Below are 26,165 nucleotides of genomic sequence, written 5' to 3' on the forward strand. Positions count from 1 at the left end.
CGCAGCTGGATCTCATGGAGGCATTTTCTCAAGGGAAGCTCCTTTCTCTGTGATAATTCCAGCTTGTGTCAAGTTAACACACAAAACCAGCTGGTACATCACTAAATAGCCAAAACCTGTACTTGATACTGTCAGAATTTCCTGGATTACATCTCTACCGTACATGGATTAGCATGAGGAATGCAAAGATTATCTGGCATGTAGCATCATTACACATGCATTTACAAGGATGTGCTGATTCAGAGAGCTTGCCTCATACTCTAAACAAAGCCAAGTTCTGACAAGCTAGGAAATATTCCAAGTGTGAAGGGAGCACAAGGGCCCCACAACAAGGTCATAAGCAGACTTTACCCTGACTTTACTGACCACCCAGTGTTAGTTGGGGAGTGATATTCCTTCCTGTACATCACAAGAAAGGACTTATGTTCAGCTTGTGGATATCCAGGGATGTTGCTGGGAGAGAAAAGAATCAGATTCATGAGGAAGTGCTAGAGAAGGGTGCTGTGTGACTCTATACCTGATGTTTTCTGCTTAGAGGATTTTACCAAAGCAATGCTACACCCCAGGATACCTGTGGATGTGCACCTGGCCCTGGGGCACTGCAGTGAACTTTTCCCCAAGGACAGTCCGCTGCCACCAATTTCCAGAGACCTTCGTAAACATATAGAATACAAACTGGTTTTCCAACATTTGTCCAGTATTTCAGTTTAAGACTGTACTTGTTAGAGGGACCCTCAGAAGCAGCCATTGTTTTTATAAGTGTATCTCACCTTTCTGGTTGCTATGGTTTCAGTACGACCTCTGTGAATTCATACAGTGGACTCTTCATCCCACAACAGATGGGGAGATGGATTAGCTCCCTGGGTAGTTTGCCCTACCCTACCCCCTGCTTCTTTCACACTTCTGCTCCCTGCCTTGAGTTACGTAATGTCAGACTCTATCGTGTCCCCTACTTTCGGACAGCCCAGCTTCCAGAAGAACCATAAGCTATGACACTCTTTTCTTCATTCCAAACCAGTTTATCTCACCATGTCAACAAAACAGAGACTGGGTTGAGACACTGGCAGTAGAATGGAGAATCACTCTACAAATGTCATGAATTTTCAGAGTCCATTGGGGTTATTATTATTATTCCTTTAAAGTCTGTTTTGCTGAAGAAATCACTTGTTTCCTTTAGTTTGTGGTGTCTCATTGATGCTCACACCCGCAGCTCCCCACTGAGAAGGCACCTTGGACTCATCTTAAAAATGAAATGGTTGTGGAGAGAAAGGTTTAGAAATTGGATCATGGCTTTTCCCCCACACCCTAAAACACACATGAGGTATCTTCTTTAACTTAGAGGTCTGTTTGAGTTTTTATATATATATATATATATATATATATATATATATACATATTCAAACATATATTTTCAAATTCAAATATATATTATATTCAACATATATTTGCTATTCAAGTATACACTAAATATATTTGAATAATGAAATATATTAATATATATGAATATGCATTTAAATAATATATATTTGAATAATATATACTTCAGTAGATGTAGATGCTAATGCCAGTGAAGGAATAAATGGACTTGTCATTGAGAGGAAGAACAAACAGGCAAAAAGTAAGCTTCCTATTAGATATATAGAAAGATATGTGATTGATATATATATATATGTCACTATATATAAATTTATATAGATATATAGATATTGATCTAATTATCAAACTCAAATTTAGAGCTCTGTCGTATAATGTATATATTCTATAAATTGTATAGTTATCTATTTTATATATACATATGTATTGTGCATATATATTCCTAGAGAATGTTGAAAAAGGACAACAGAGAAGTTACACTTCACGCTGAAGTTGTCACCTGGAGAAGCAGTCAGGATCTCAGGCCCTACTTTTCTTCAACAAAGGTGTTTTCATTATGTTTTGATACTTATTTGCAAGGGAAGGCTTTTAAGAATTCTAAGAAAAAAATTTTAAACATTCTTCCAAGAAAGTTTATCCTTTACAGATTCAACACTTGAGATAAGTGACTTTATTTCTCTGCAATGTAAATTAACTGCTCTTAAAATGCCTTAATTCCCAAGAGAAGAAACTTAACTCTTCCTATCAGTGATCACTCACTTTCTATGGGGGGGGGGTGTATGGTGTGTGTGTATATGTGTGGTAGTGTGCATGTGTGAGTATAGTATGAGTATGGTGTGGTGTGTGTGTGCATGCATGTATGTGTGTGTGTATGTGTAGTATGAGTGTGGTGTGTGTGGTATGTGTGTGTAGGGTGTGTATGTGTATATGTGTGGTGTGATATGTGGTGTGAGTATGGTGTATGTGTGTCCATTTGTGTATTGTGAAGTGAGGGGATGTATGTGTGAGTGTGTGTGCGGGGTGTGTGTGTGGTATATGTGTATCTGTGTGTAGTGTATGGTATGTGTGGTATGTGTGTATGTGATGTGTGTGTGGTATATGTCTGTGTGTGTGTATAGTGTATGGTATATATGTGCACATAAGGCATGCACCTGTGCATGTGCATTGAGCCCAGAAGAGGACATTGGATATCCTTCTGTGTTACTCGTAACCTTGTTACCTCGAGACACAGTCTCTCAGTAAACCTGAATGAGCCTGGCAGTGAGCAAACCCCAGCAATCTAACTCTCTCCACCCCCGACCGGAGTTACAGATGCACGTGTGGCCAAGCCTGGCCTTGTACACGGTGCTAGAATCTGAGCTCAGGTGCCCAAGATTACCAGGCAAGTGTGGTGACTGTTCTTGGTTGTCAATTTGACTACATCTGGAATTAATAAAAACCCAAGTGGCTAGGTACATCTGTGAAGGAGTGTTTTTCTTAATTAAATCATTTGAAGTGGGGAGACCTACTTTTAATCCAGATATTTTGAGGTAGGAAGATACACCTTTTATCTGGGCCACACCTTCTCCTGGCTGCCTACATAAAGAACAGGGAAGAAATAATCTTATTCTTCACCTATTTGCTCTCACTCTCGATGGCAAGACCATTTCTCCATTGGCATTAGAGCTGCTTCTACCAAAGACCAGCTGAGACACCCAGCCTTGTAGATCAGCTGAGACACCCAGCCTTGTAGACCAGCTGAGACACCCAGCCTTGTAGACCAACTGAGACACCCAGCCTTGTAGACCAGCTGAGACACCCAGCCTTGTAGACCAGCTGAGACACCCAGCCTTGTAGACCAGCTGAGACACCCAGCCTTGTAGACCAGCTGAGACACCCAGCCTTGTAGACCAACTGAGACACCCAGCCTTGTAGACCAGCTGAGACACCCAGCCTTGTAGACCAGCTGAGACACCCAGCCTTGTAGACCAGCTGAGACACCCAGCCTTGTAGACCAGCTGAGACACCCAGCCTTGTAGACCAGCTGAGACACCCAGCCTTGTAGACCAGCTGAGACACCCAGCCTTGTAGACCAACTGAGACACCCAGCCTTGTAGACCAGCTGAGACATCCAGCCTTGTAGACCAGCTGAGACACCCAGCCTTGTAGACCAGCTGAGACACCCAGCCTTGTAGACCAGCTGAGACACCCAGCCTTGTAGACCAGCTGAGACATCCAGCCGTATAGACCAGCTGAGTCACCCAGCCTTATAGAACGAGCAACTACTGGATTCTTGGACCTTCTGTTAGTAAACAGTCATTGTTGGACTAGCTGAACCACATCATGTAAGCCATTCTAATAGATTGATTAAATATTGATAGATATATGTGTATACATATATACCTAGATGACAGAGTCACTCTCTTTAACTTCTATACCTCTAGAGACCCCTTACTAACACAGCAAGCATTCCTACCCACTAAACCATCTCTCCAGCCCAACTCACTTTCATTTTTACAGATAACTCTGACAAGCTGCCATTCACCTCGTTCCCACCCTAAGGTTGATCTGAATTCAGGTGGCTTGCTGTCATTTTTGCCATGGGACATTGTCTGTCCCATGTAAATCCTGTCCTTTGAGGCTCCACAGATATGTCACATGGGACACTGTTGTGCCTCGTCCACAAGTCCTACCGATGGAAGGTTTGAGAGAGTATCGGCCTTTCAGAATGCCCTTGAGTGGATGCACAAAATCATGCCTTTACATGCTTATGCACATGCAGATATACATACATACATGCATGCCCATATCACACATTTGTGTACTAGTATGCACTCACATGTGAATGCACTGGGCTTACACACATGTATACTTACACACACACACACACACACACAGGTACAACACTGAAGAACCCAATCTTCAACACTAGACTCCTTGGGCCTCTGCTGAAAGTCTCCAGTGGTAGGTTTATCTTGGCTCAGACTGCTCTGAGATGGCTGAAATCTTCCAGAAAGTCTCCAGACTAGACCCTGAATCCCTAACATTCTCCAATTTTCCCTCAAAGTCTTGGATTTGCCACCTTGACTTTCTTCCTGATGTAGGTCAGATCCAGGGCAGGGGGAGAGGGTTCTGAGACACTTCTTAGAAACCTGGGCATGCTGGAACCCCGCCACAGCTGCCACCCACTTCCCCACATGCAACAATCTGTGTTCTCTTGTTCTCTCTCTCTCGTTCTCTCTCTCTCTCTCTCTCTCTCTCTCTCTCTCTCTCTCTCACACACACACACACACACACACACACATACACACATACACACATACACACACACACACACACACACACAGGTGCCTTCTGGAATTCCCAAGCCCTTTTTTTTTCTCTCTCTCAACAAAGCTTTGCTCCTATAAACAGAATATTTTCTTTCAAAGTCACAGCTGTGACCGCAGGCATAAAGTGTAACTGCACAGTGTGTCAGAGCTGATGTGAACCTGTGTCCCCAGCCTTTCTCCACCACCCCATGAAGCATAGATTCAAGACAACCAGGCGCACACATCAGTGGACCCAGGCAAAATTCAAACCCCAAATGATTTCCCACCAGGAAAATCCAGGCTCCAGGAATAACCTAGAATGTGGTATTTCCTTGGACAATGGTCAGAGCAGCGAGCACCTGGAAGTTCTTGCCTTCAGGCGTAACCATAGGGTCTCTGATGTCATCTGTTTTACTGTTGAGTGACTTCCTGTTCATCCCTCCACATCTGCCTACCCACCACCCCCTCCCCAGCTTACTTCCCTTCTACAGCCTGAGAACCAGGCTCCCTCCACAGAGCCTACTCATGCTAGCTCTGGGATGCCCAAGCCGCCTCTTTGAACAGATCCTTTGTCTGCTGATGGTCACTCTGCTCAGAGTCCTTACTCCTGCCCCACCCCCTCTTATCGTCAAGTCTCACCTCAAATATTAAACCCTCTGGGACCTTTTTGTCACTTCTCACACCTGAGCCCAGTGACCTTCTTTGTTGGCCATTCTGACCCTCACAATGGCAACTTTACACATGAGTCTGATAAGCCCGGGACTGGGACCTTTCTACCCAGAGTCCACCCAAGAGCCTGAGGCTGTGCACGTCTTCAATTAACTTACAATGAACGAATAAAATAATTGTTGCCGGCACCCCTTTGCTCATCTAGATATTAATTAGCCAAATATTAATTAGATGCATTCTCAAACATAATACTGGGGTAAGGAGGAAAAGTGAGGCCAAGACTGAGTTCTGGTCCTCAGAGCCCCTGTCAAGGCCCAAGACCAATGTGACTGCCATGGTGTGGGGAAGGATGCACACCAGCTAGTGTGGCCTATGCAGAGGCCTGGAATCCAGACAGTTGAAGCCAATCCTTTCCTTCCCCTGCCGAATTCCATTGAACCCTATCTTTACACACATTTACACACCCAGAGGGGAGAGGGTTACACACATGCACACACACCCAGAGCAGAGTGGCTTATACACATGAGCACACACACACAGAGTGGAGTGGTTTACACACACACACACTCACACACACACACACACACTCACACAGTAGAGTGGTTTCTCCATTGTTTTTTTCCTTTTGTTTGGTTCAGGAACCCGTTGGCTTTAGTCAGAAGGAAGGAACACCCAGCTGTCAGCGAGCTCTGTCTGTCTTGTGGATGTCACTAAAATTCCTTCTCTGAGGAGATGTGAACAGCATCTACTCCCTCCTCCTCCTCTACAGTCCCAAAGACAGGCACAGATATAATGAAGTTTACCAGGGAACTTATAGGCTTGCTTAGGGTGCAGTGGGTGAGGGTGAGGGGCTTGAGTGGCCTTAAAGAAGCCACACTGGAGGGTCTGCACCCGGCATGGATGATGGGGAGGGTCTCCCCGGCAGCCACAGAAGGGGGTCCCATTTCTAGTCATTCCCACCTGAAACATGTCAAGCCCCTCCCCGAGGATCACCACGTACAATTAGGGTAGAGTTAAACACAGTCAGCTGGGGGACTGGAACGTCAACAGTCAACAAAAAGCAGTTGTGGTTGAACTCACACAGATGGTGGCCGGCCATTTGGGTCAAAGGACACACCTGCACAACAGTGATTTTAAGAGACAAGGATCTGTGATTCTCAGCAGGTTCCCTGAAGGGTCCTGGAGTAAAATGATTAGAGCCACAACCTGAAGAAGAAAAAAAAAAACTAAATCCCAGGAGACTGTAGAAATGAAGAGAGGAGTGTGAGGTGTTCAGAGAACAGGATATGCCGTAAGCCCAACACCAGCAGCAAGCAGACATGGTGAGCGGCACCAGAACTGGCCAACAAATGACACAACCTGACTATGAGTGCTCTTGATCAATACCACTCAGTCGACCCATTGACAGTGGCCCTCACAGGCCACCAGGGAAAGGGGACACTCATTAAGTGTCCCCTGTGTTGCCCAAAGATAATCGCAACTAATAAAATCATTTATACAAAGCCCAAACACAAACTCAGTTTACTCAAAGTGACAGGGGTCCTTGAGAATGCGGTCCTCCTGTGAAGAGATTGCACAAGCTCCTATGACCCCAAAAGAGCTTAGATGGAACCATCAAGTAGGGGACCAGACTCTGAGCAAGTCTCCCTTGAGATTCAGGTTCTGTCTTCAGCAAGGCAGTAACTCCCCACCCCTCTCTCCCCCTCCCCCTCCCCTCTTCTTCCCCTCTGTTCCCCTCCCCTCCCAGATTCTTTCCTGACTCATCCCCAGCCTGAGGCTGACAGAGGCCAGAGTACCACCAGCCTGGCCTGCAGTTTGAAATCCTGTCCAGGGACCACAAAAACGCCATTTCAGACAGAGGCCAAGAACACATCACTCCAAAGAAGAACCAAAGACAACTCAAAGCAAGCTTGGCTTCTAGATCTACAGCATTCCATCCCTCCATAGGGCCATGGTGCTTCAGTCCGCACAGCACGAACAACCTGGACACTCTTTCTGATGTTGTTTTTGAGACAGCACATCACGTCACTCAGATTGGCCTCAAATGTGTAACAAAACTTCTCTCGAGCTCCTGATCCTCCCATCTTCACCTTCGAAGAGCCGGGACTGCAGGCGTAAGGCCCGTGCCTGGCCGTCTGAAGGCTCTTCACGCACACTCACTCTCCTCTACAAAGGCTCACAGTCCACACCTGTGCTGAGAGCCCCGGATGTGGAACCCCACCTTGTGCCTATAGCCCGGACAACATGTCTCAGTAATGATAGATGAGCCATTGAGCAAGGAAGGGCGTCCCTTGTCAAAAAAAAAATAGGAGGGAGATGAAATAGCTTTCACCTGATGCATGGCCTAAAAAAATCACTTTCACCACAGCAAAGACAGAATCCACAAAAGCCTGGGAAACTGCTCTCAGGAGTTCACTGGCCCCAAGGAAGTCGCCATGGAGGAGGGGGAGGCGAGGGAGAAAGAAAGAGAAAACAGGCACAGAAAGAAGAGGGAGGAGTGGGGGAAGAGAGAGGGAGGGGGGAGGGAGAGGGAGAGAGCAAAATGTCTGGATTATATAGGGAGAAGCCTCTGGAGGAAGGGGAGCCGGTCCCTGGGCTGGAAAGTTAAGAGTATGCTGAGTAGGGACGGAGAGATCCTGGGAGAACCTGGAGGCCAGGTCTGCTTTGATGTGTGAAATATGCACCTCAGTCCCTTGTCCCAGGGTTCAGAAATCAAACAGTAAACTCACAAAGAGGAATATGAATAGGAGCAAATGAGCCCAATTAGCAACAGGTCTACAAATAAAAAAAAAGGAGGGAGATGAAATAGCTTTCACCTGATGCATGGCCTAAAAAAATCACTTTCACCACAGCAAAGACAGAATCCACAAAAGCCTGTTGACCCAGAGTGTACAGGGCAGTCTGCTACCACCGGTTTCCATCTGAGAGATAGGACTTTGAAAGGAGATCATTGGGCTGGAGAGATGGCTCAGTGGTTAAGAGCACTGACTGCTCTTCCAGAGGTCCTGAGTTCAAATCCCAGCAACCACATGGTGGCTCACAACCATCCATAATGATATCTGACACCCTCTTCTGGTGTGTCTGAAGACAGCTACAGTAGTACTCACAGTCGGAGAGAGCAGAGGTTCCCCTTAGTTCAATTCCCAGCAACCACAGGATGGTTCACAAACATCTATACAGCTACAGTGTACTCATGTACATAAAATAAATAAATCTTTTTTTAAAAAAAGGAAAGGAGCTCATTTAAGACAGTGAACAGATGAACTACTGGGACACTGTTGATTACTAGACCTTCTATTATGGGAGGATTAGAAAGCAGGGGAGGTTTCTGATTGGCTTTAGGGTGCGTGTGGTAGTCTCTGAGTCACACTAGGTGGTGTGTGACAGGAACTTTCTGGTCTGAATAAGGTCAAGTTGGTCTGAATAAACAAGTTTCCCTGTTTAGCCTGGAGGAATGCTGGGTCCTTGGGCCTGGGATCTGTGTCTTGCAGTAAGGCACTCAGCAAAGTCACTGGGATGCTGGTTCCCACTGGGGTGCTGGTTCCCACTCATTCTCTTGATTTGCAGGATAAAGACACTTGACCTGTAGAGCGTCTGGACAGCAGGTTCTCTCAGTTGAAGGACAGACAGCAGGGGCCAGTTGCAGGGGAATCGTGACTTGACGTTTGAATTGAGAGCATCTCATGACCTCCTCACATCCCTGTGTGTGTTGTCACAACTTGACCTTTTCAAGATTTTTTTTCCTTGTTTTATTAGTTTTTTGAGAATTTCATTCAAAGCGGTTTTGGTCATATTTGGACTCTCCCAGACATACCATCCTTCCCTACACACTCAACCTTGCATCTTTTTTTAACCTATCAAATCCACTGTGTGCCGCCCATACATGCTTGACTATTGGTCTAAGTCAGCAGGTGCTATACTCCAGGCAGCTAGCTAACATTGGCCAACAACTCCTCTTCTCAGGTCAGGACTTCATGCCTACCTCCCACATCCAAGCTGGGATTTGGGGTGGCTTGAGCATGGCATAACTACTGTGAACTCATAGGTGAAGTTGCCCTGCTGTGTCCAGAGCACACTGTCTCCTTGTAGTCCGCCTCCGCCTCCGCCTCCGCCTCCGCCTCCGCCTCCCGCCACCCCCTGGGATGTAATGTGATGTGTTTGTAAGAAGCAGGGCATGGTGCAATGGGAGAGGGTGCCTTAGCCAGCCCATGTTGAGCAACCCCTCCCCCACCCACACCCCCAGGTACTAGCCATATGACAGACAGGTCTAGTATAAAATGAAGCTTATTTGAGAGCATACCAAGGGGGTTGAAAAGGGAATAGAAGCAGAGAAAGAGAAGGGACAGAGAACAGAGAGAGAAAGGAGAGAGACAGAGACAGAGACAGAGAGACAGAGAGACAGAGAGAGACCAGACAGGAACACATGAAAAGAGGAAGGGGAGAAGGAGAGGCCAGAAGGGGTGTCAGAGAACAGGGAAAGATAATCAGTCTTTTTATAGCAAGCCAGACTCCTACCTGGCTGTTGCTAGGTAACTTTGGGTGGAGCCTAGAAGGAATGCTAACATGCTAACCCAGTGGACTGACCATTCTGTGATCTCCTAATCTCTGCACCTCAGCTAGTTGTAGGTCTCTGGGTTAATAACCATCTACTCAAATAGAAACATCTCTGATGATGGTTGAGAGCTGTATTAATCTATAAGTATTATGAAAAGCCATTAGGAGTCAGTGTAATACTATGTCCATTTAGCAGAATAATAGTTGTAGTTCTCCCCCAATCTACTGGGTATTGCAATGCAGTTGCTTACTGGTTTTTGTTAGGAAATCTCTGCTATATAAACTCACTGGCTGATTTAGATAGGTTAGGCTTAAGTTCTCTTTTCTCTTATGTGAGAATTTACAAGAAATAGCTCAAGTTTAGTTTAACTTATTCACAATCCCAATGATCTTATTAAAATCACCTCTGTAGACTCACTGACTGTCCACTCAGGGATTCTTCATCCCTGGCACTACGTGAGCACTGTGAAAGCTGGCCAGGAGGAAATACTTCCAAATGAGCACCAGCTTGGTTTCTCTGTGTTCTATGACTCGGCGTTGTGGTGTCGTCAGCAAAAGGGCCTTGTTGTCAAGTTCTAGAGGGTAACCCAAAACAGTGCCAGTTGCCTACAATGTTTGGAAGTCTGTAAGACCTCACTGACTGAAGAGGTGACCCGTTCTTGGCTCTGGACTTTTCATTAGCCTGTGGTCTGGTAACGGCGTTGTCACCCCCATTATAAGATAATTCCATTTTAAGGCTTTTATATGTAACATCCTAAAAACCCCATGAGAACACTCATGTATCAGACATACACATTCATCAAAGTGGCAGAATATAAAATCAAGACACAAAAAATCGGGAGCCTTCCTGTACACAAATGAAAAACACATCCACAAGGAAGTTAAGGACACAATGCAATCCATAAAGCATTTACAATGCAAGCGTGAAGTATGGAGGTAAACCAAGCCAGGAAGCTTGTTAAGGTAGAACAGGTCTGAGATCCCACAAGCTCCGTGGATACACATCCAAGACGGTAGACGCCTCCCTGCTCCCTGCCAGATTCCTGGCCTGTAACTCATGCCACACGTCCCATATAAGGAAATGTAACCTGTGGTCATGTAGGCCCAGAACAGAGTTGTCCATGCTAACGAGGTACCTAGTGGCTCTGAGGGTTTAGCCAATATGATTCCCTTACCAACCAGACATTCCTCCCTGCAAAAGGTATTTAATCTCGAGTCTACCCTGAGTTGGTATGCGTCCATTTTCCAGGATGAACAACCAATTTGGGGAGCATGGGGAAAGCCTTCACTACACAGCCGCTGCCTACGTCTCACACAGAAGGCCTCTGCACCTCCAGACAACCCCAGCTACCTTCACCAAACAGCTAAGCTGGGAGTTCCCATTTCCCACCCTGGCCCCAGGCTAGACTCTGTCCTTAGCCTGTGGGCTCCCAACTCCTCAAGATGCAGGGATGCCTGAATGTCCAGGAGTTTGGGAGCACCCAGTCCTAGCCTTGTGGGCCTGTGGATTCCACACACTTCGTTTCCAGTTTCTCTGTGCTGTCCTGCAGCAGTGACCAGAGGCCCAGAAGTCAGGGATACCAGCTTCAGCTATGCACATCTCAGACTGTGTTTTCCCACCCCTGAGCGGTGTCTCCACCCAACAGCACCCAGCAGCACAAGCACTGAGAAAATGTAGTCAAGTGCTCCCCAAATTTTGCCTCCCCTGTAGCTGTGCCCAGCAATGGGGTGGGACTAGGACCCAGAGTGAAGACCAGAGTTCAGATCCCCAACACCCAATAAAAGGCCCTGGGAGGACATGTTAGCCAGCCCAGAACCCCAGGACCCAGAAGTCAGTGAGAAGGTGTCCCCAGGATAGGCTGCCTAGATAGACCAGCCAAATCCAGAAGCTCTAGAGTGAAGTGAGCGACCCTGCCTCAGTACTAAGGTAGAGACAATCAAAGATGCCTAACATAGATCTCTGGGCACACATCACATACACATGCACACACACACATTCACACATACCACATACACAACACACACGCTCCAAATACAGCTATACCAACTTTATATACATACTACACAAACACCCACATACCACATACACTTGCACACACACCACAAACACACCACACATACATACCACACATACTCCACATACACACATACGGCATACACACACGACAAACACACACACTTACACTTGTACACACATACACACTCCACATACACACACACAAACACACAAACATATACACCACACACACTCCACATGCATACAAACATACAGATACCACTTATACATGCACACATACAATCTACATATACACACACACTCCACATACACACAAACATACAGACAGCACATACACACATTCTACATATACACACACACTACATACACACACACCCCACATACATGCACTCCATATACATGCACACACACATACCACATACACAAGCAATACAAACAATAATAAACATTGCTTTTGTGTTTCCACGCAATTCCATGAGGATGGTGGTGAGTGCCCCAACCTTGGAAGAGATACAAACCTTGTGTGGAAGGCAACTGAAGCATGTAGAGAGTCTCAGAGGAAACTTAGACGGAAGAAGCTCACGGAGCAAACAGTGGGCAGGGGTGGGCGGGTTGCACACTTACTGCCATGACTGTTCCTGAGTCATTTAGATATGCCTTACTTTATTTCATATAATATATGTTATTTTGGCAGCTGCATTATAAACCTTGAAGTGTAGTCAGAGTTACACAGACCAAAATTAGCACACAGTCCCAGTGTTCAAAAGTAGGAGAATGTTATGAAAACGCCAAAGGCTCTGAAGCCCAGCTTCCAGATAAGAGCCCAGATTCCCCACACTGTGATGGGCAGGTGGCCAGAGCAAAGGGAGACTCCCGTAGCACTCCTGTCTTCTCAGCTCTAGAGGCCAGGAGTCTGAGAGCTGGGCCCCACAGCGGCAGCCCCTGGGAGCTCTGTCCCTGGCTTGTGAACAGTGGTCTTCTGGGTGTCCTCAATGGCTTCTTCTCTGCTAGAGGAAGAGGACACTCTTGTTTTTAAAACAGGGTCTCACCTCGTGTAGCCCAGGCCAGCCTGATACTCACCATGTAGTCAAGAATGACCTTGAACCCTGATCCTCCTGCCTCCACCTCCCAAGTGCTAGGATTATAAACACATGCCACCATGCCTGGCCTTTTCCTCTCCTGGAGAGGTAACAAGAACAGTAGACTTAGCCCTGTGAGACCAAACTCCATATATACTCAGGGCTTCAAGACATGAAGTTTAGAATCTGTCTTAGTTAGGGCTATACTGCTGTGAACAGACATCATAACCAAGGTAAGTCTTATAAGGACAACATTTAATTGGGGCTGGCTTACAGGTTCGGAGGTTCAGTCCATTATCATCAAGATGGGAGCAAGGCAGCATCCAGGCAGGTATGATGTAGGAGGAACTGAGAGTTCTACATCTTCATCTGAAGGCTTCTAGGAGAAGACTGACTTCCAGGCAGCTAGGATGAGGGTCTTAAAGCCCACACCCACAGTGACATGCTTACTCCCACAAGGCCACACCACTCCAACAAGGCCACACCCACTCCAACAAGGCCACACCTCCTAAGAGTGCCATTCCCTGGGCCAAATATATTCAAACCACCACAGAATCACACCACTGAACCTATAGCACCATGCTTCTCCTCCCTCTGTTTAGTCTGCTTACCTGTAGGCTAGAGATGGCCCTTGCATCTAATTAGGGGGCTGTCACAAGGATGAGATAACCCAGGCATGTATACAAAACATAACTCATCTCCAAAGAGATTAAGCCATAGTTTATCCTGAGCAACCACGACCTGGGAATCTGGATTCAAGCTTCCTTGAATGGTACATTCCACCATGGAAGTAGAAATAGAAACTGTAAAGAATGTTTTAAAAACAGCTGTAAATCAAAGCATTGACCAAGCACACTAGTGCGGAAACAGGCAGGAAGAGAACCCACAAAACAGGGAAATCTCTTCTGCAGTCCTCAGATGCCATCCGAAAATGTTCTTAGCTTTCGAGCTGGTGGCTTTTGAGCTAGTGTCCTGCTAAATTAATACATTCCAAAAGTTTTACTAAATACCCACAAAGTCTTCAGGTCAATAAAGAGGCTGGAAATAATTGCCTATTACGGAGGCAGAGATAGCCGGAGATGATTTGGGCTTTTAATATGCAGCAATCCAACTTTGCAATCCCGTGCCTCTGGCCAGTCAATGGTTCTTTAGAATCTTCAGCCCAGATGTTGTGTCTGGGAACATCTGTTCATAGCATGCAGTTCCAGCCACATTCAGAAACAACACTTATTTCTTGATTCAACATTCAAATTATGAACGCACCAATTGCTTTAGCGAGAGTATCAGGGCAGGTGTGGAATGCCTTTCCTTGGGCCTCTGTGTTTGCTTGTTTTGGTGTCTTTATTTCATTACGTTTTTGTTGTTGTTTTTTAAGACAGGGCTTCTCTGAATAGCCTTGGCTGTCCTGGAACTTACTCTGTAGATCAAGGTGGTCTCAAACCTATAGAGATCCACCTGCCTCTGACTCCCAAATGCTGTGATTAAAGCCACCACTGCCTGCTCCTTGGGTCATTCTTAAGCATACATTTCAATTTATTTCTACATAGTTGTAAGCCAGCCACAATGGACCCCCAAATTAGTGTTTGAGGAAGCACGTTGTGCACTGAAGGGACTGTGAGTCTGAGCATACAGCAGGGGCGGTTGAATGTTCATGAGCAGACTCAGCGATGTTCACACCCTCGTGTTATATCAGACCAGACTCAGCGATGTTCACACCCTTGTGTTATATCAGACCAGACTCAGCGATGTTCACATCCTCGTGTTATATTAGACCAGACTCAGCGATGTTCACATCCTCATGTTATATTAGACCAGACACAGCGATGCTCACACCCTCGTGTTATAGCAGACCAGACTCAGCGATGTTCACACCCTCGTGTTATAGCAGACCAGACTCAGCGATGTTCACACCTCGTGTTACATCAGACCAGACTCAGCGATGCTCACACCCTCGTGTTATAGCAGACCAGACTCAGCGATGCTCACACCCTCGTGTTATAGCAGACCAGACTCAGCGATGTTCACACCCTCGTGTTCTATCAGACCAGACTCAGCAATGTTCACACCCTCGTGTTATAGCAGACCAGACTCAGCGATGTTCACACCCTCGTGTTATAGCAGACCATACCACCTTCCTCCCATCTCACAGTGGGCTGGGTAGTCACCAGCGCCAAGGTGCCACAGTTGGCAGCCCAGTGCTGAGACTCCAGCGCAGCCATGCATGCTGTTTGAATGCAGTTCTTCCTGGGGTGAGCAGGAGACGCTGAGGGAAAACAGAACAACCTGTCATACAGCCTGATCTCTGAAGAGAAATGGCAAAGCTCTGTAAGGAGTCCCTCCCTCTTTGTTTTGGAATGCCAGCACTGCAGATCTGTTTTACATTGTTCGGAAGTGAGGTGCTTGATTTTACTGCAATCTGGTCCCGTTGTCTGCCTGCTGCTTCGCCTGCTGGCTGTGCTCCACGAGGCGTCTCAGGATGCCTTTCATCACTCTGTTCTGCACACGGCCTCTCCCATTGTAACTTGTCACTGAATCTAAAAATAGGGCTTTGACGGCTAACTTTAAACCATGCAGGGTCGACCTGTGCTTTAATACCGATTCCTTAGCTACCTGTCTCTGCGTCTTCCTGGGTCCTAGGTGGAGCAGGCCCAACACGGCTCACCCTTTGTGGCTTTATCTAAGAATAACGAACTCGGTACCAAAAGATGGGCCATTTCCATGTTCTTCTCTGAAACACCCACGAACCCAGTAGAGAGACTCAGAAAAGTTCTCAGTGAAGAAATGGTAAGATTAAATGGTTTCTACAGAAAACAAAAAAACAAAAACTGATAGCTGTCAGTGAAGTGTTTCCTGAACAAGGCTGAGGGCTGAATTTAGTCCCCAGAAGCCACACACAAAAATAAAATAAAAAAATAAAATAAAATAAAATAAAATCCAACAGGGGGAAGCAGAGAAAAGAGGCTCCCTGGGGGATTGCTGGCCAGACAGTCAAGCCAAATTGTCAAACTCCAGGTTCACTGAGAGCCCCTGTTTCAAAAATAAGGTGCGGGCTGGAGAGATGGCTCAGCAGTTAAGAGCACTGACTGCTCTTCCTGAGGTCCTGAGTTCAATTCCCAGAAACTACATGGTGGCTCACAGCCATCCATAACAAGACCTGACACCCTCTTCTGGAATCTGAAGACAGCTACAATGTACTCACATAAAATAAATAAGGGGGGAAGGGAAAAATAAAAAAAATAAGGTGGAGAATAAATATGATATGTACAGCATTTCAACCCTTCCCTCTTCCACCTGAAACTCATACCATACCCCCACCCCTCTCAAATTTTCACCTCCTTTAATTATTATTGCTCACATATGCATACTCTACCAGTTTAGTCAGAAACATAACTACAGAAGCCAAAAAAAGCAAGGTTCATATACTTAGAGACTTCCCAGAACTCTGGACTTTGATGGATTAGATCTTTGTTTTTATTTTGACTGGTGGTGCTGTCATATAGACATATGTACTGTGCTGAGTTTTCTAGCCTGAATGGAATCAGTTGTGCTAAGATCTGGGGGCCTGTTACATGTCTTTTAGTTTTCATAATTGTTTTGTTTGTGACTTGACAGGAAACATTTTTATTAATTCTTTGAGAATGCCATACAATGTATTTAGATCATATTCAGCACCAACTCCTCCCTTAACTCTTCCCAGATCCTCCGTATCCACTGCCAACTCATATCTTCTTCCTCCTCTTCCTCCTCTTCTTCTTTCCTTAATAATCCATCAACTCAATCTATGCTGTTCATAACTTCTGTTTGTGGAGCTATCCACTAGAATATGATCACCCTGCTAGGAGCCACTCCCTTGAAGAAAACTAACTCTGCCTCACCCCAAAGCTATCAACTACCCATAACCCCTCAGTCAGGAGTAGAAACTCATGAGGTCCTTCCCTCTGCGCTAGGATATCAACTGGCTTGATCGTGTGCATCACAGATGCAGTGAGTTCATAGATGTAACAGTCATATCATGTCCAGAAGATTCTGTCCAAGGCTTCCCTGAATCTCTAGCTCTTACAGACTTTCTGCCCTGTACTCTGTAATGGTCTCTGAGCCTTGGGAGGAGAGAGTATGGTACAGATGTTCCCTTTTGTGACTGTACACTTATTGCCTGCACTTTAAGAAGTTTCTTAATTTGTTTTATTTATTAATGTCTGTGGTGGGGGTACATGAGTTGCGTGTGTGGAGGATGCATTGGCACCGTGTGTGAGAGGCAGTCACTTTAGAGGGTCAGTAATCTCCCATCTTTAGATGGGGTTTGGAGGAATTGAACTCAGTTTGTAGGTTTCAGGAAGACCTGCGATTTCATGGTATATGTCTACAGTGTGAAAGACAGCTCTATAGCTGTCACTCTCCAGTGCTGGTCACAGCACAGCATAACTATCTGCCCATAGCATAACCCTGCGGGAGCTCCCTAGGTCTCCTTGGCCTTGGAAAGCCCAAACACGAGTCCTAATGCCAGTTTTCTCCTCTCCACAGGAATGACTTGCCAAGCCCGAAGCTCCTACATCACCAGTGAGATCTTGTGGGGTTACCGGTTCACACCTGTCCTAACGCTGGAAGACGGGTTCTACGAAGTTGACTACAACAGCTTCCATGAGACCTATGAGACCAGCACCCCATCTCTTAGTGCCAAAGAGCTGGCAGAGCTGGCTAACCGGGCAGAGCTGCCCCTGAGTTGGTCTGTGTCCAGCAAACTGAACCAACATGCAGAACTGGAGACAGAAGAGGAAGAGAAGAACCCAGAAGAACTGACGGAGAGGAACGGTGACGTGGCAAACCTAGAGAATGAGTCCAAAGTGTAGGCCCAGCTGGGTCAGCCTCCCCATCAGACATGACCCCTCCTTGTAGGCCCAGTTGGGTCAGCCTCCCCCATCAGACATGACCCCTCCTTGTAGGCCCAGCTGGGTCAGCCTCCCCCATCAGACATGACCCCTCCTTGTAGGCCCAGCTGGGTCAGCCTCCCCCATCAGACATGACCCCTCCTTGTAGGCCCAGCTGGGTCAGCCTCCCCTTCAGACATGACCACTCCTTGTCTCCCATTTCCTTCTTTTCTGTCTCCTTTACTTTGATCTTGATTTGTTTGTATTTATAATTGGCATTTCCAGAACACAAATCTTCAAGGTGTAAAATACCTACCTGCCCCTGTCAGATGTTCAGATGAACAAGGGATTTAGTTGAGGTACAAAGTACCTTCATTGTGCCAAGCCTGGTCTCCACTCGCAGAAGAGACTTAGCTACTTAATCCTCTTTATTATCCAATATAAATCACTCAAAAGAGCTGTCAGAGTTTTACCCAGTGTCACAAAGAACATAACCTGTTTACCACAGGTCATGCAGAGAAGCCCCTCAGTTTTACAGAGCCCAGTCCATCTCACCTAGCACAGGACAGGTACTTGACCACACAGACACGGACAGTACAGGACCCAGGGGAGCTAAAGATAGACCACTGTACATAGATCTGCCCTATGGAATTATGTTCTTTTGGCAAGTAGAAACAAACCCAGCATGCACAAAAGTACTATGGAGCAGAAATCCTAATAATTAATGTACATAGACACGTCATTCATGTAGCTTTAGATTTATAACTTTAGAAATAAGAAGAAAAAAGACTCCCAATGTACAGTAGGCATTTCTGTTTTGATATCTGAGTCTTCTGATTATTTTGATCCCCTTGACTGCTGGCCCTCTAAATGCATGGCCTTTGTTCCAGGTCCCAGACTGACAGTGGTTAGGGCACCTCTCTGTTCCCTTGTCCTCCTCATGTTGAATCTAATAAGCCATAGGTCTGGCAACAGTCTGGAGGTGTAATAGATGTCAGATCCACCATCCAAAATGCTGATATACCATAACACCTTTACAAAACAGGTGTCATGGCTTATAGATCATGAGGGTCTCTCTGAGCACCCTTAGGAGGCTCTACCATGAACAGGACTCTAGCACAGCCACACATGACATTTCCAGTGAACAGGGTACAGCAGTTTGAGAAACCTTTCCGTGAGAGCATTGATTGTGCCTCTGTGTAGTCATGAGAAACTGCAGGCTGCCCATGGAGGTGTCTAGTCGGCAGAAGCCTGGCATAAGGTGTTCAGGAAGGCACTGTGGGTTGTCAGCCTGCTGCCCTCACACTGCATCTGGCACCCTGAGGCCTGGGCCCTGCCCTGTCCCTGGGCCCCACCCTGTCCCTGGGTCCCACCCTTAGCTTTTCTTACATTGGGATTTTTTTATCTTCTACCATCATTCTTGCTATCGTTATTGTGAAACGACCAGAATTTGGTACACAAAGAGTAGAGAACAGTCTTTGTGGCAACTGAGAAATCTCTCCGGGGTGCGAGAGTATGCCACTAATTGAAAATCTAACCTGTGTCTCTCAGTCAAGAGCACAAACACCAACAACAGTCAAACAGCTCTCTCTATCTCATTTTAATCCTCAAGGAAGGGAGGGAGGGAGGAACAAGGGCAGGCAGGCAACATGTGAAATAATCTAAATTTAAAATGATGTGAAAAAGAAGAAGACTGGGGAAGAGTTAAGTGAGACCTCAGGGGCAGGTGGAGATTTCTCACTGTGACCGATCTTTCTTGTTGCTTTTCCATTCATAAACTGTTCCTAAACACCATTGCCCACCATAACTACGCATAGAATAGATCTAAATTTATCTCAGCTCCTTCAGATGTGCTCAGTTTGTTCCCATTGAGGTCAAAGACATCAAACTAGCAGCTCCCTGCCCCCTTGCCTCCCCTCACCAGGCAGCACAGGGCTTTGCTGTAGTCTTGGGGCCTTGCTTCTAAGAGCGGTGCCCCAGGAATTATGACAAGTGGCTCCTCCGCCCAACATCTGGGTTGTTCCCCTCCCTCTGCAGAAATATTGCCACCCAAACAACTGTTTCTTGGCGTTGACTCCAGAAAACAAAGCTCTTGGCTGCGGCCCTCTCTTGCCTGCCAGCATTTCCTCTTAGCATTGGTTACCTACCAATGGAGTCATGCATTCACCCTGTGGCACACTCTAAGCAGGAGGTGGTGGAGGCAGGATCCTGACAGTTCCCCAAAGGCTCTGGGAGGTCCCATGGCCTGTCCTTGTTTTAGCCTTATGAAGGACGCCCTGCTTTGGGGCACCAATCTGCAGCAGCCCAAGACAGGGCCTATGTAGCACAGATCAAGATGAAGAAAGCCTGAAAATGATCTGCTGACTTAGCTCTTGACGACACGTTGGGCCTTTTGAAAGATCTATTACTGGGGTCTGAAGGACAAAGGAACCCCCATCGATGGGTTGAAAGAGCAGCTTTGAGGTCGGTGGCTTCTTGAATGATGGGACAATAGGCCTGTGTCACGACCTGTGACCTCAGCAGGGCACTCTGATGGTCCCTCCCTGACTTTCATCTTCTTGATGTCACTGTGGTGGGTGACACAAGTGGAACTCAATCCTATTTGTAACATGAGCTCAGAATCTTTAAAAGAGGCATTCTTAAAGGACCTTTGTTTAGAATGTCCTTATCAAACATGTCTATTTTTCTACAGTTACTGAGAAAAAGGTTTAACAGTGTATTTTGTGTCAACTGTTAAAATTTGAAAGGTCATTATGACTGAATTTTCTAAGCAGCAAGTGGTCAATGGGTTTTTCACTAAGATAATTCAACAAAAGGGACCCTAATGACTCCCCTTTAATAGTCCACACTCCCCGATCACTATCCCCACATTATCTCCACCAGTAGATGAATCCTATAAAAAGTCATAAGCCTATCAATGCACCAAGACCCACAACCATCTATCTATCTATCTATCTATCTATCTATCTATCTATCTACCTATCTTTCTTTCCCCTTCCCCCTTCTTCTCCCCTCCCCCTCAGTTTTCCTCTCCCTCTGATGTTTTGGCCTGCTTGGTTGTTATCTCTGAGTCATTTTCCCCCATAAAGCACAGTGAAATCCATAGGCCAGATAAGTACCTTGAACTCAAGGGTAACAGTCACTACAGTTGACCCCAGTCTACAGTCACAGTAGCCCCTTGAAGCAAGAGAAGGTTTGTCTGGATCAGGTGGAAGAGACCCTTGTCTGACCCCACCTCCTCCATTAGCTCTCCTATAGGAGATTGATTGTATGTAATCAATACAGCTGTTCGTTGGCGGCAGTCCCCTGGACACGTGGCATGCCCAGGTTGACACATTAGAACTGCCACATTAGGTCACTGACTCATCCCTTCCTGGTCCTCCATGTTGGGTGTGGTTTTGACTCCATGAGGTAGAACCCTCTCTTCCTGCACTCCCTTCCTGTCTGTCCCCTTCTTTTGTTCTCTCTTTCCTTCCTCACCCATTGATTTAATTTAGTACCTAAGTTCCCCAACAGAAACCCGGCTACTGTATCAAGATGTCAAGATGTCCACCTATTTCTTAAGTACAACTTTTCTCTTACAGGTTTAACCAAAATAGAACTCTGACATGCCTGTTTTTTTTTTCATTATACTCAATAATTTAATTGTGGCTACATTTTAAAACTCAGATGCTCAAGTTTCTAGCTTTCTTCCTCCACCTATTGTTCTTCTGGTTGAATCTCTGGTGTCTTGGCGTGTCTGGAGACTGTTTGACCAGGTGTGCAGGCGATGTGCACAGAGACCCTGGAAGATCCCATGAGCGTAATGCGAAGCGCCAGATCTCTAGCTGAGAGAACCCGTGAAAGCCTAGACACTCGCTTCCGACACAACTTAGCAGGAGTCACCTTGTCGTTTCTTTCCCTGACTTCAGACATGCTCTAAATGACAAAGCCGAGACAGCAGCTTCAGAAGAAACAACCTATGTGTGTCGCCAGTGTTAACTTCAATGCATTCCAATTCTATGGCTTCACTTCAGTGGCTAGCCGTAAAATTGAAAAAAGATGAGCAAAATTTGCATAGCTGATTGGTATTACAACGCAGCTAAAGAACACTATCTTGAGTTAGACTTTATGTCCAAACTGTATTTAAGAAAATATTACTTTCCCTTTACTTCAGAATAGAGCAGAGCCTCCTTCTTCCCAGCCTGTGCACCCTCCGTGTCTCAGAGGCGAGACAGGATTCAGAATACCATGTAGACGTGAAGACTGTCGGAAGGTTAATAAGGGATGCAGACAATGTGTACAGTTTTGACTGTGCGTACCTAGCAACAAAACAATATTTTACCCGAAATTGTAAATGCAGAACGCTCCCACAAATTATCCCACAGAACTCTCACCCACCACAAGAGGTTAGATACTGTCAACATCTTTATCATTTGGGCAAACTGACTAACCTTAGGAAAGGTCCGGGCCAGTAAATGACTGACTCTGGTCTCAAACCCAGGTCACAAGTGTGTGAACATGGGGTGTTTTTTATTATGAAAATGTTTGACTCTCTGATCTGCTAAGGCAGTCTTACTGTTATTACACTTTTTCAAGCTGATGCTAATTTTTATGTTTCTAAGTGGTTAAGAGAAAAACAAACCAAGAAGACTTGGGGGGCATATAAAAGTCAGATCTCAGGGGCCAGGGATGGAACTTGGCTAGTTTACCCAAAGCCCCAGGTTAGGTTTGGTCCCTATAGCTTAGTAAATAAAGCATGCTAGCTCATGCCTGGTATAGCATTTCGGAAGTAGAGGGAGGAAGGCGAGTTCAGGGTCATCCTTGGCTATGTGGAGAGTTCGAGATTAGCCTAAGCTACACGAGACCCTCAAAAGAAAATGATGATTCAAATTTTGGCCCATAAATGGTTCCATTGGAACACAGCACACCCAACCTGTGTACACATTGCTTGCAGCTGCTCAGACTGTTCTCAGAGACCTCAGTGACTGCAAGAGGATGTATGGCCAGTGACATCTGTACTATTACTAACAAATACTAACCATTGCGTGTGCATCACTACTGCTGAGAATTAAAGGTGTCTGGGAACGTCAGAGAATGACCTCATTCCCCACCCTGCATCTCCTGGTCACTGATAGTTCTGTTACAGCAGAACACGTTATGGTTTTTGAGAGTAGGTCCTACATTCGGGGCTCTCAGAGAAAAGGCTTACCTTTCCTACCCAGCGTTCTGGGATTCAGTGTCCACCTAGGAAATCGCTAGAATAAAACCACACATCAATGAGCAATAAAGACATGTAAGTTCCTGGCCCGTCAACTGAATATGGCTTCTCTGAGCCTACAGGCTTTCAGTTCTACAGACTGTTCAGCCTGCTAGTGTCGGCTCAAGTGAGGTTGACAGTGTGGAGGGGGAGGACCAGGCTCTTGCTGCTTCCTCTGGAACTCAGGATTGGTCTGTGGTGCAAAGGATCCTGTTTTGTTACATTGGCCCTGGCTTTCTCTGGCCCCTCAGCATGCAGATGACCAACTTTCCTTCCCTGGGAACCTAAGAGGCCCCTGAAAGCCTGGGGGGGGAACAGAATAAGGTTGCTATATCATTGCTGATTGCAAAACAGACCAATCCCCATGATAGGAGGTTTAGATATGGCAATATTAAATGGCACTGCTTAGAGTCAAAATTATGATTCTAATTAAAATTAGAACTTCTAAGGAAGCCTTTCTCATACCAGTCAGCTAAATTTGGCTCTTTATCTTATCAATTGTATTTGAGAGAGAGAGAGAGAGAGAGAGAGAGAGAGAGAGAGAGAGAGAGAGAGAGAGAGAAAACATTTCAAGTTCCCTTATGCATGCTTTCCAGGAAATTAGATGGAAAATATTTTGTGACAACTTACTGTATGTTGTGCAATTGACAAAAAAACTGATCCATGTGGTCCCACATCCCTGACTAAGTAGGCGATGCTATCCATCACAGAAACCATGTAAAACTCTTACAACTCCTCAGATACTTAGAAGAAATGGCCAGGTTACACAGCCTCAAAGTCCAACACCATGAAACTTAAATGGGAAAGGAGCCAAACTTCCACTTGGCCTCATGCGTGAGCAAAAGGAAGCTTCACGTACCCACTGACTCACGTGGGGCAGCCCGTGGGAAAGGAAAGCAATGCTTTAATATAAAGGATGAGTTCATGGGCATGCCCTGCTGTGGAGCGCAGAGGGTCAGGCATTGTTAGAAGTCTATAGTGTTCCTTTAGACACCCTGCCCCCGGCTTGGATCCTGATGTGCGTGTGGTTGGCAGACAGCAATGACCACAGAGTCAGGAGGTCTCCATTCCAGAGGTTGACAGGTTCCTTCATGTAACCGACCATCACAAGATCAAGGCTCAGTGCCCGCTGTACTAACACTCACCATTAAAACTGTGATATCGACGTAGCCAATCTCTATGAAGGGCTGTTTTTCTCAGGCAATGTAAATATCTGCTACCAACAAGCACTAGTGAACCTAACATGCCAGTCATCAGGGCTTCTAAATTTTAAACAATGCTCAAAGTATATTCATCCAAAGGGGCAAGAGGCCCACAAGAAGTCCCAGGAATCTAAGATCAGACCCAAGTTGAGGCCAGAGGCCCTTCAGAGCATTCCAGTGCTAGATTTATAGTCATAAATACAAACAACAGGTCACCTGGAGTCAGAGCCTCAGAGTCCAGCCAGCTGTGTTCCACGGGAGTCAGCATCCGCAGAGAAGGAAGAACACTGCCCTCAGGTCCACCCTGGCGTCCTCACTCAGTCCCTCTGTCTGTGAGAGCGACCTGAGCAAGCCCATCCCCTGCTCAGTCTGGCCAGTGCACCGTGCCCACCTCTGAGACCTCTCAGAATCCCCACACAGGGTCTGCTTTTTGCACATCCAGACAATGACACCACAGATGTGTCTTCTGAGGTCTTTGAATGTCTAAGAATACCTAGGAGGCATTTTTCTTTTTGCTTACTTGCTTATTGATTGATTGATTGACTGATTGATAGTCCTAGAGATGCTCCCCACCCACCCCTGCTTTCCATTCACTCTGTCTCCCTCCTGACCCACCCTCCCCATCCTCTCTCCCACCCAGTTCCTTCCCTTCACCCACCTCCGATGACTATTTTGTTTTCCCTTCTGATCCCAGCATCCTCGCTTGGCCCTCCTTGTTATTTAGTATCTTCGGGTCTGTGGAGTGTATCATGGGCATCCTGTGCTTTATGACCAATATCCACTTAATTATAAGTGAGTGCATACCATGCATGTCCTTTTGGGTTTGGGTTACCTCGCTCAGGATGATATTTTTCCAGTTCCATCCATTTGCCTTCAGATTTCATGATGTCCTTGTTTTTAATAGCTGAATCTGGGAGGCATTCTCACAGAGCACCTTCTGGGTCGGGAATGAATTTGGACCTTTAAAGTCTGTTAGGTAAATCCAATAAATTGCTGAAGCTAAAATCATGTAAGTGTAAGGCAAAAGTTCTGGCTTCACCATAAGGATTATTTCAGCGGTTTTTGCGTTTCTTCTCTCATTAGATATCAAATTCTTCCTGCCTGAGAAAGGGTTCCTTTGGGGTCTCAGAACTGTGTGAGGTCAGGAAGCCAGTTATTTAGAGTAGTACAGTCGCCTTTCTGGGTGGCTGAACCTTTCCCCGCTCTGTCTAAGCAAGTCTCAGAGCTAATCTGCTGGAACCCACTTTACAACCAATGAGTCGCACCTAGGTCAAAGCGTCCACACACTTTTCCCTGCAGTGCTGCCACAGTGGGACGGTCGTTAAGCCTTATCCTGGAGCAGTGGCCACACGTGCAGCATGTTACCCAAGAGGCCCTCCTCTTACCACTGACCCTCTGCTATCCGCTTGACTGATCTTTGACCCCTGAGATCAAATGCTTAGAAGATCTGGCTCCTGCTCTTAGGCACCTTGAGCTTAGTGCTAGACTTAGGCCTGGACATCTCTGACCCCAACCTGGCAAATGACCGGAGCAGTGTCAAGGGAGGTCCCCCGCTGAAGGAACAGGTGGACTTGCTGGGCTAGGTCTCATCCTCTGCAATCTATGATGACCGAGTCAGCATTCCTAGGAAAGTCCTGCATATCTTCGTTCAGCCCCGAACACCTCCTCTAAAATCAGAGGCAACCGTGAACTCGCATGCACAGGTTCTGGAGTGACCCAAATACGTGCCTGTCTTGTCAAAGTGGTCTTTCCTCTGCCCACAGTCTGGACAAACTCTGCTCTGGGGAAACAGCCAGCATTCTGAGATGCCTGCTACACAGGAGGTGCTGTCAGCTGCTGCCATGGCAACCCTCCATCTGTAAACATGGACCACTCT

At 46.3% G+C, this 26,165-nt stretch overlaps 1 protein-coding gene across 1 annotated transcript in view; it reads left to right on the forward strand.

Annotated features, from left to right (window-relative positions):
- The window catches only part of Kcnj6 (potassium inwardly rectifying channel subfamily J member 6), a 73,310-nt gene extending 55,480 nt beyond the window's left edge, over positions 1-17,830 (forward strand). The window contains exon 2 of the mRNA XM_052158818.1: positions 17,505-17,830. Coding sequence (XP_052014778.1) covers positions 17,505-17,830 — 326 coding nt within the window. The remainder of the gene's footprint in view (positions 1-17,504) is intronic.
- Positions 17,831-26,165: the final 8,335 nt, after the last annotated feature.

The sequence above is a fragment of the Apodemus sylvaticus genome, chromosome 15, assembly GCF_947179515.1.
Source record: "Apodemus sylvaticus chromosome 15, mApoSyl1.1, whole genome shotgun sequence".
In the NCBI taxonomy this organism is placed as follows: domain Eukaryota; kingdom Metazoa; phylum Chordata; class Mammalia; order Rodentia; family Muridae; genus Apodemus; species Apodemus sylvaticus.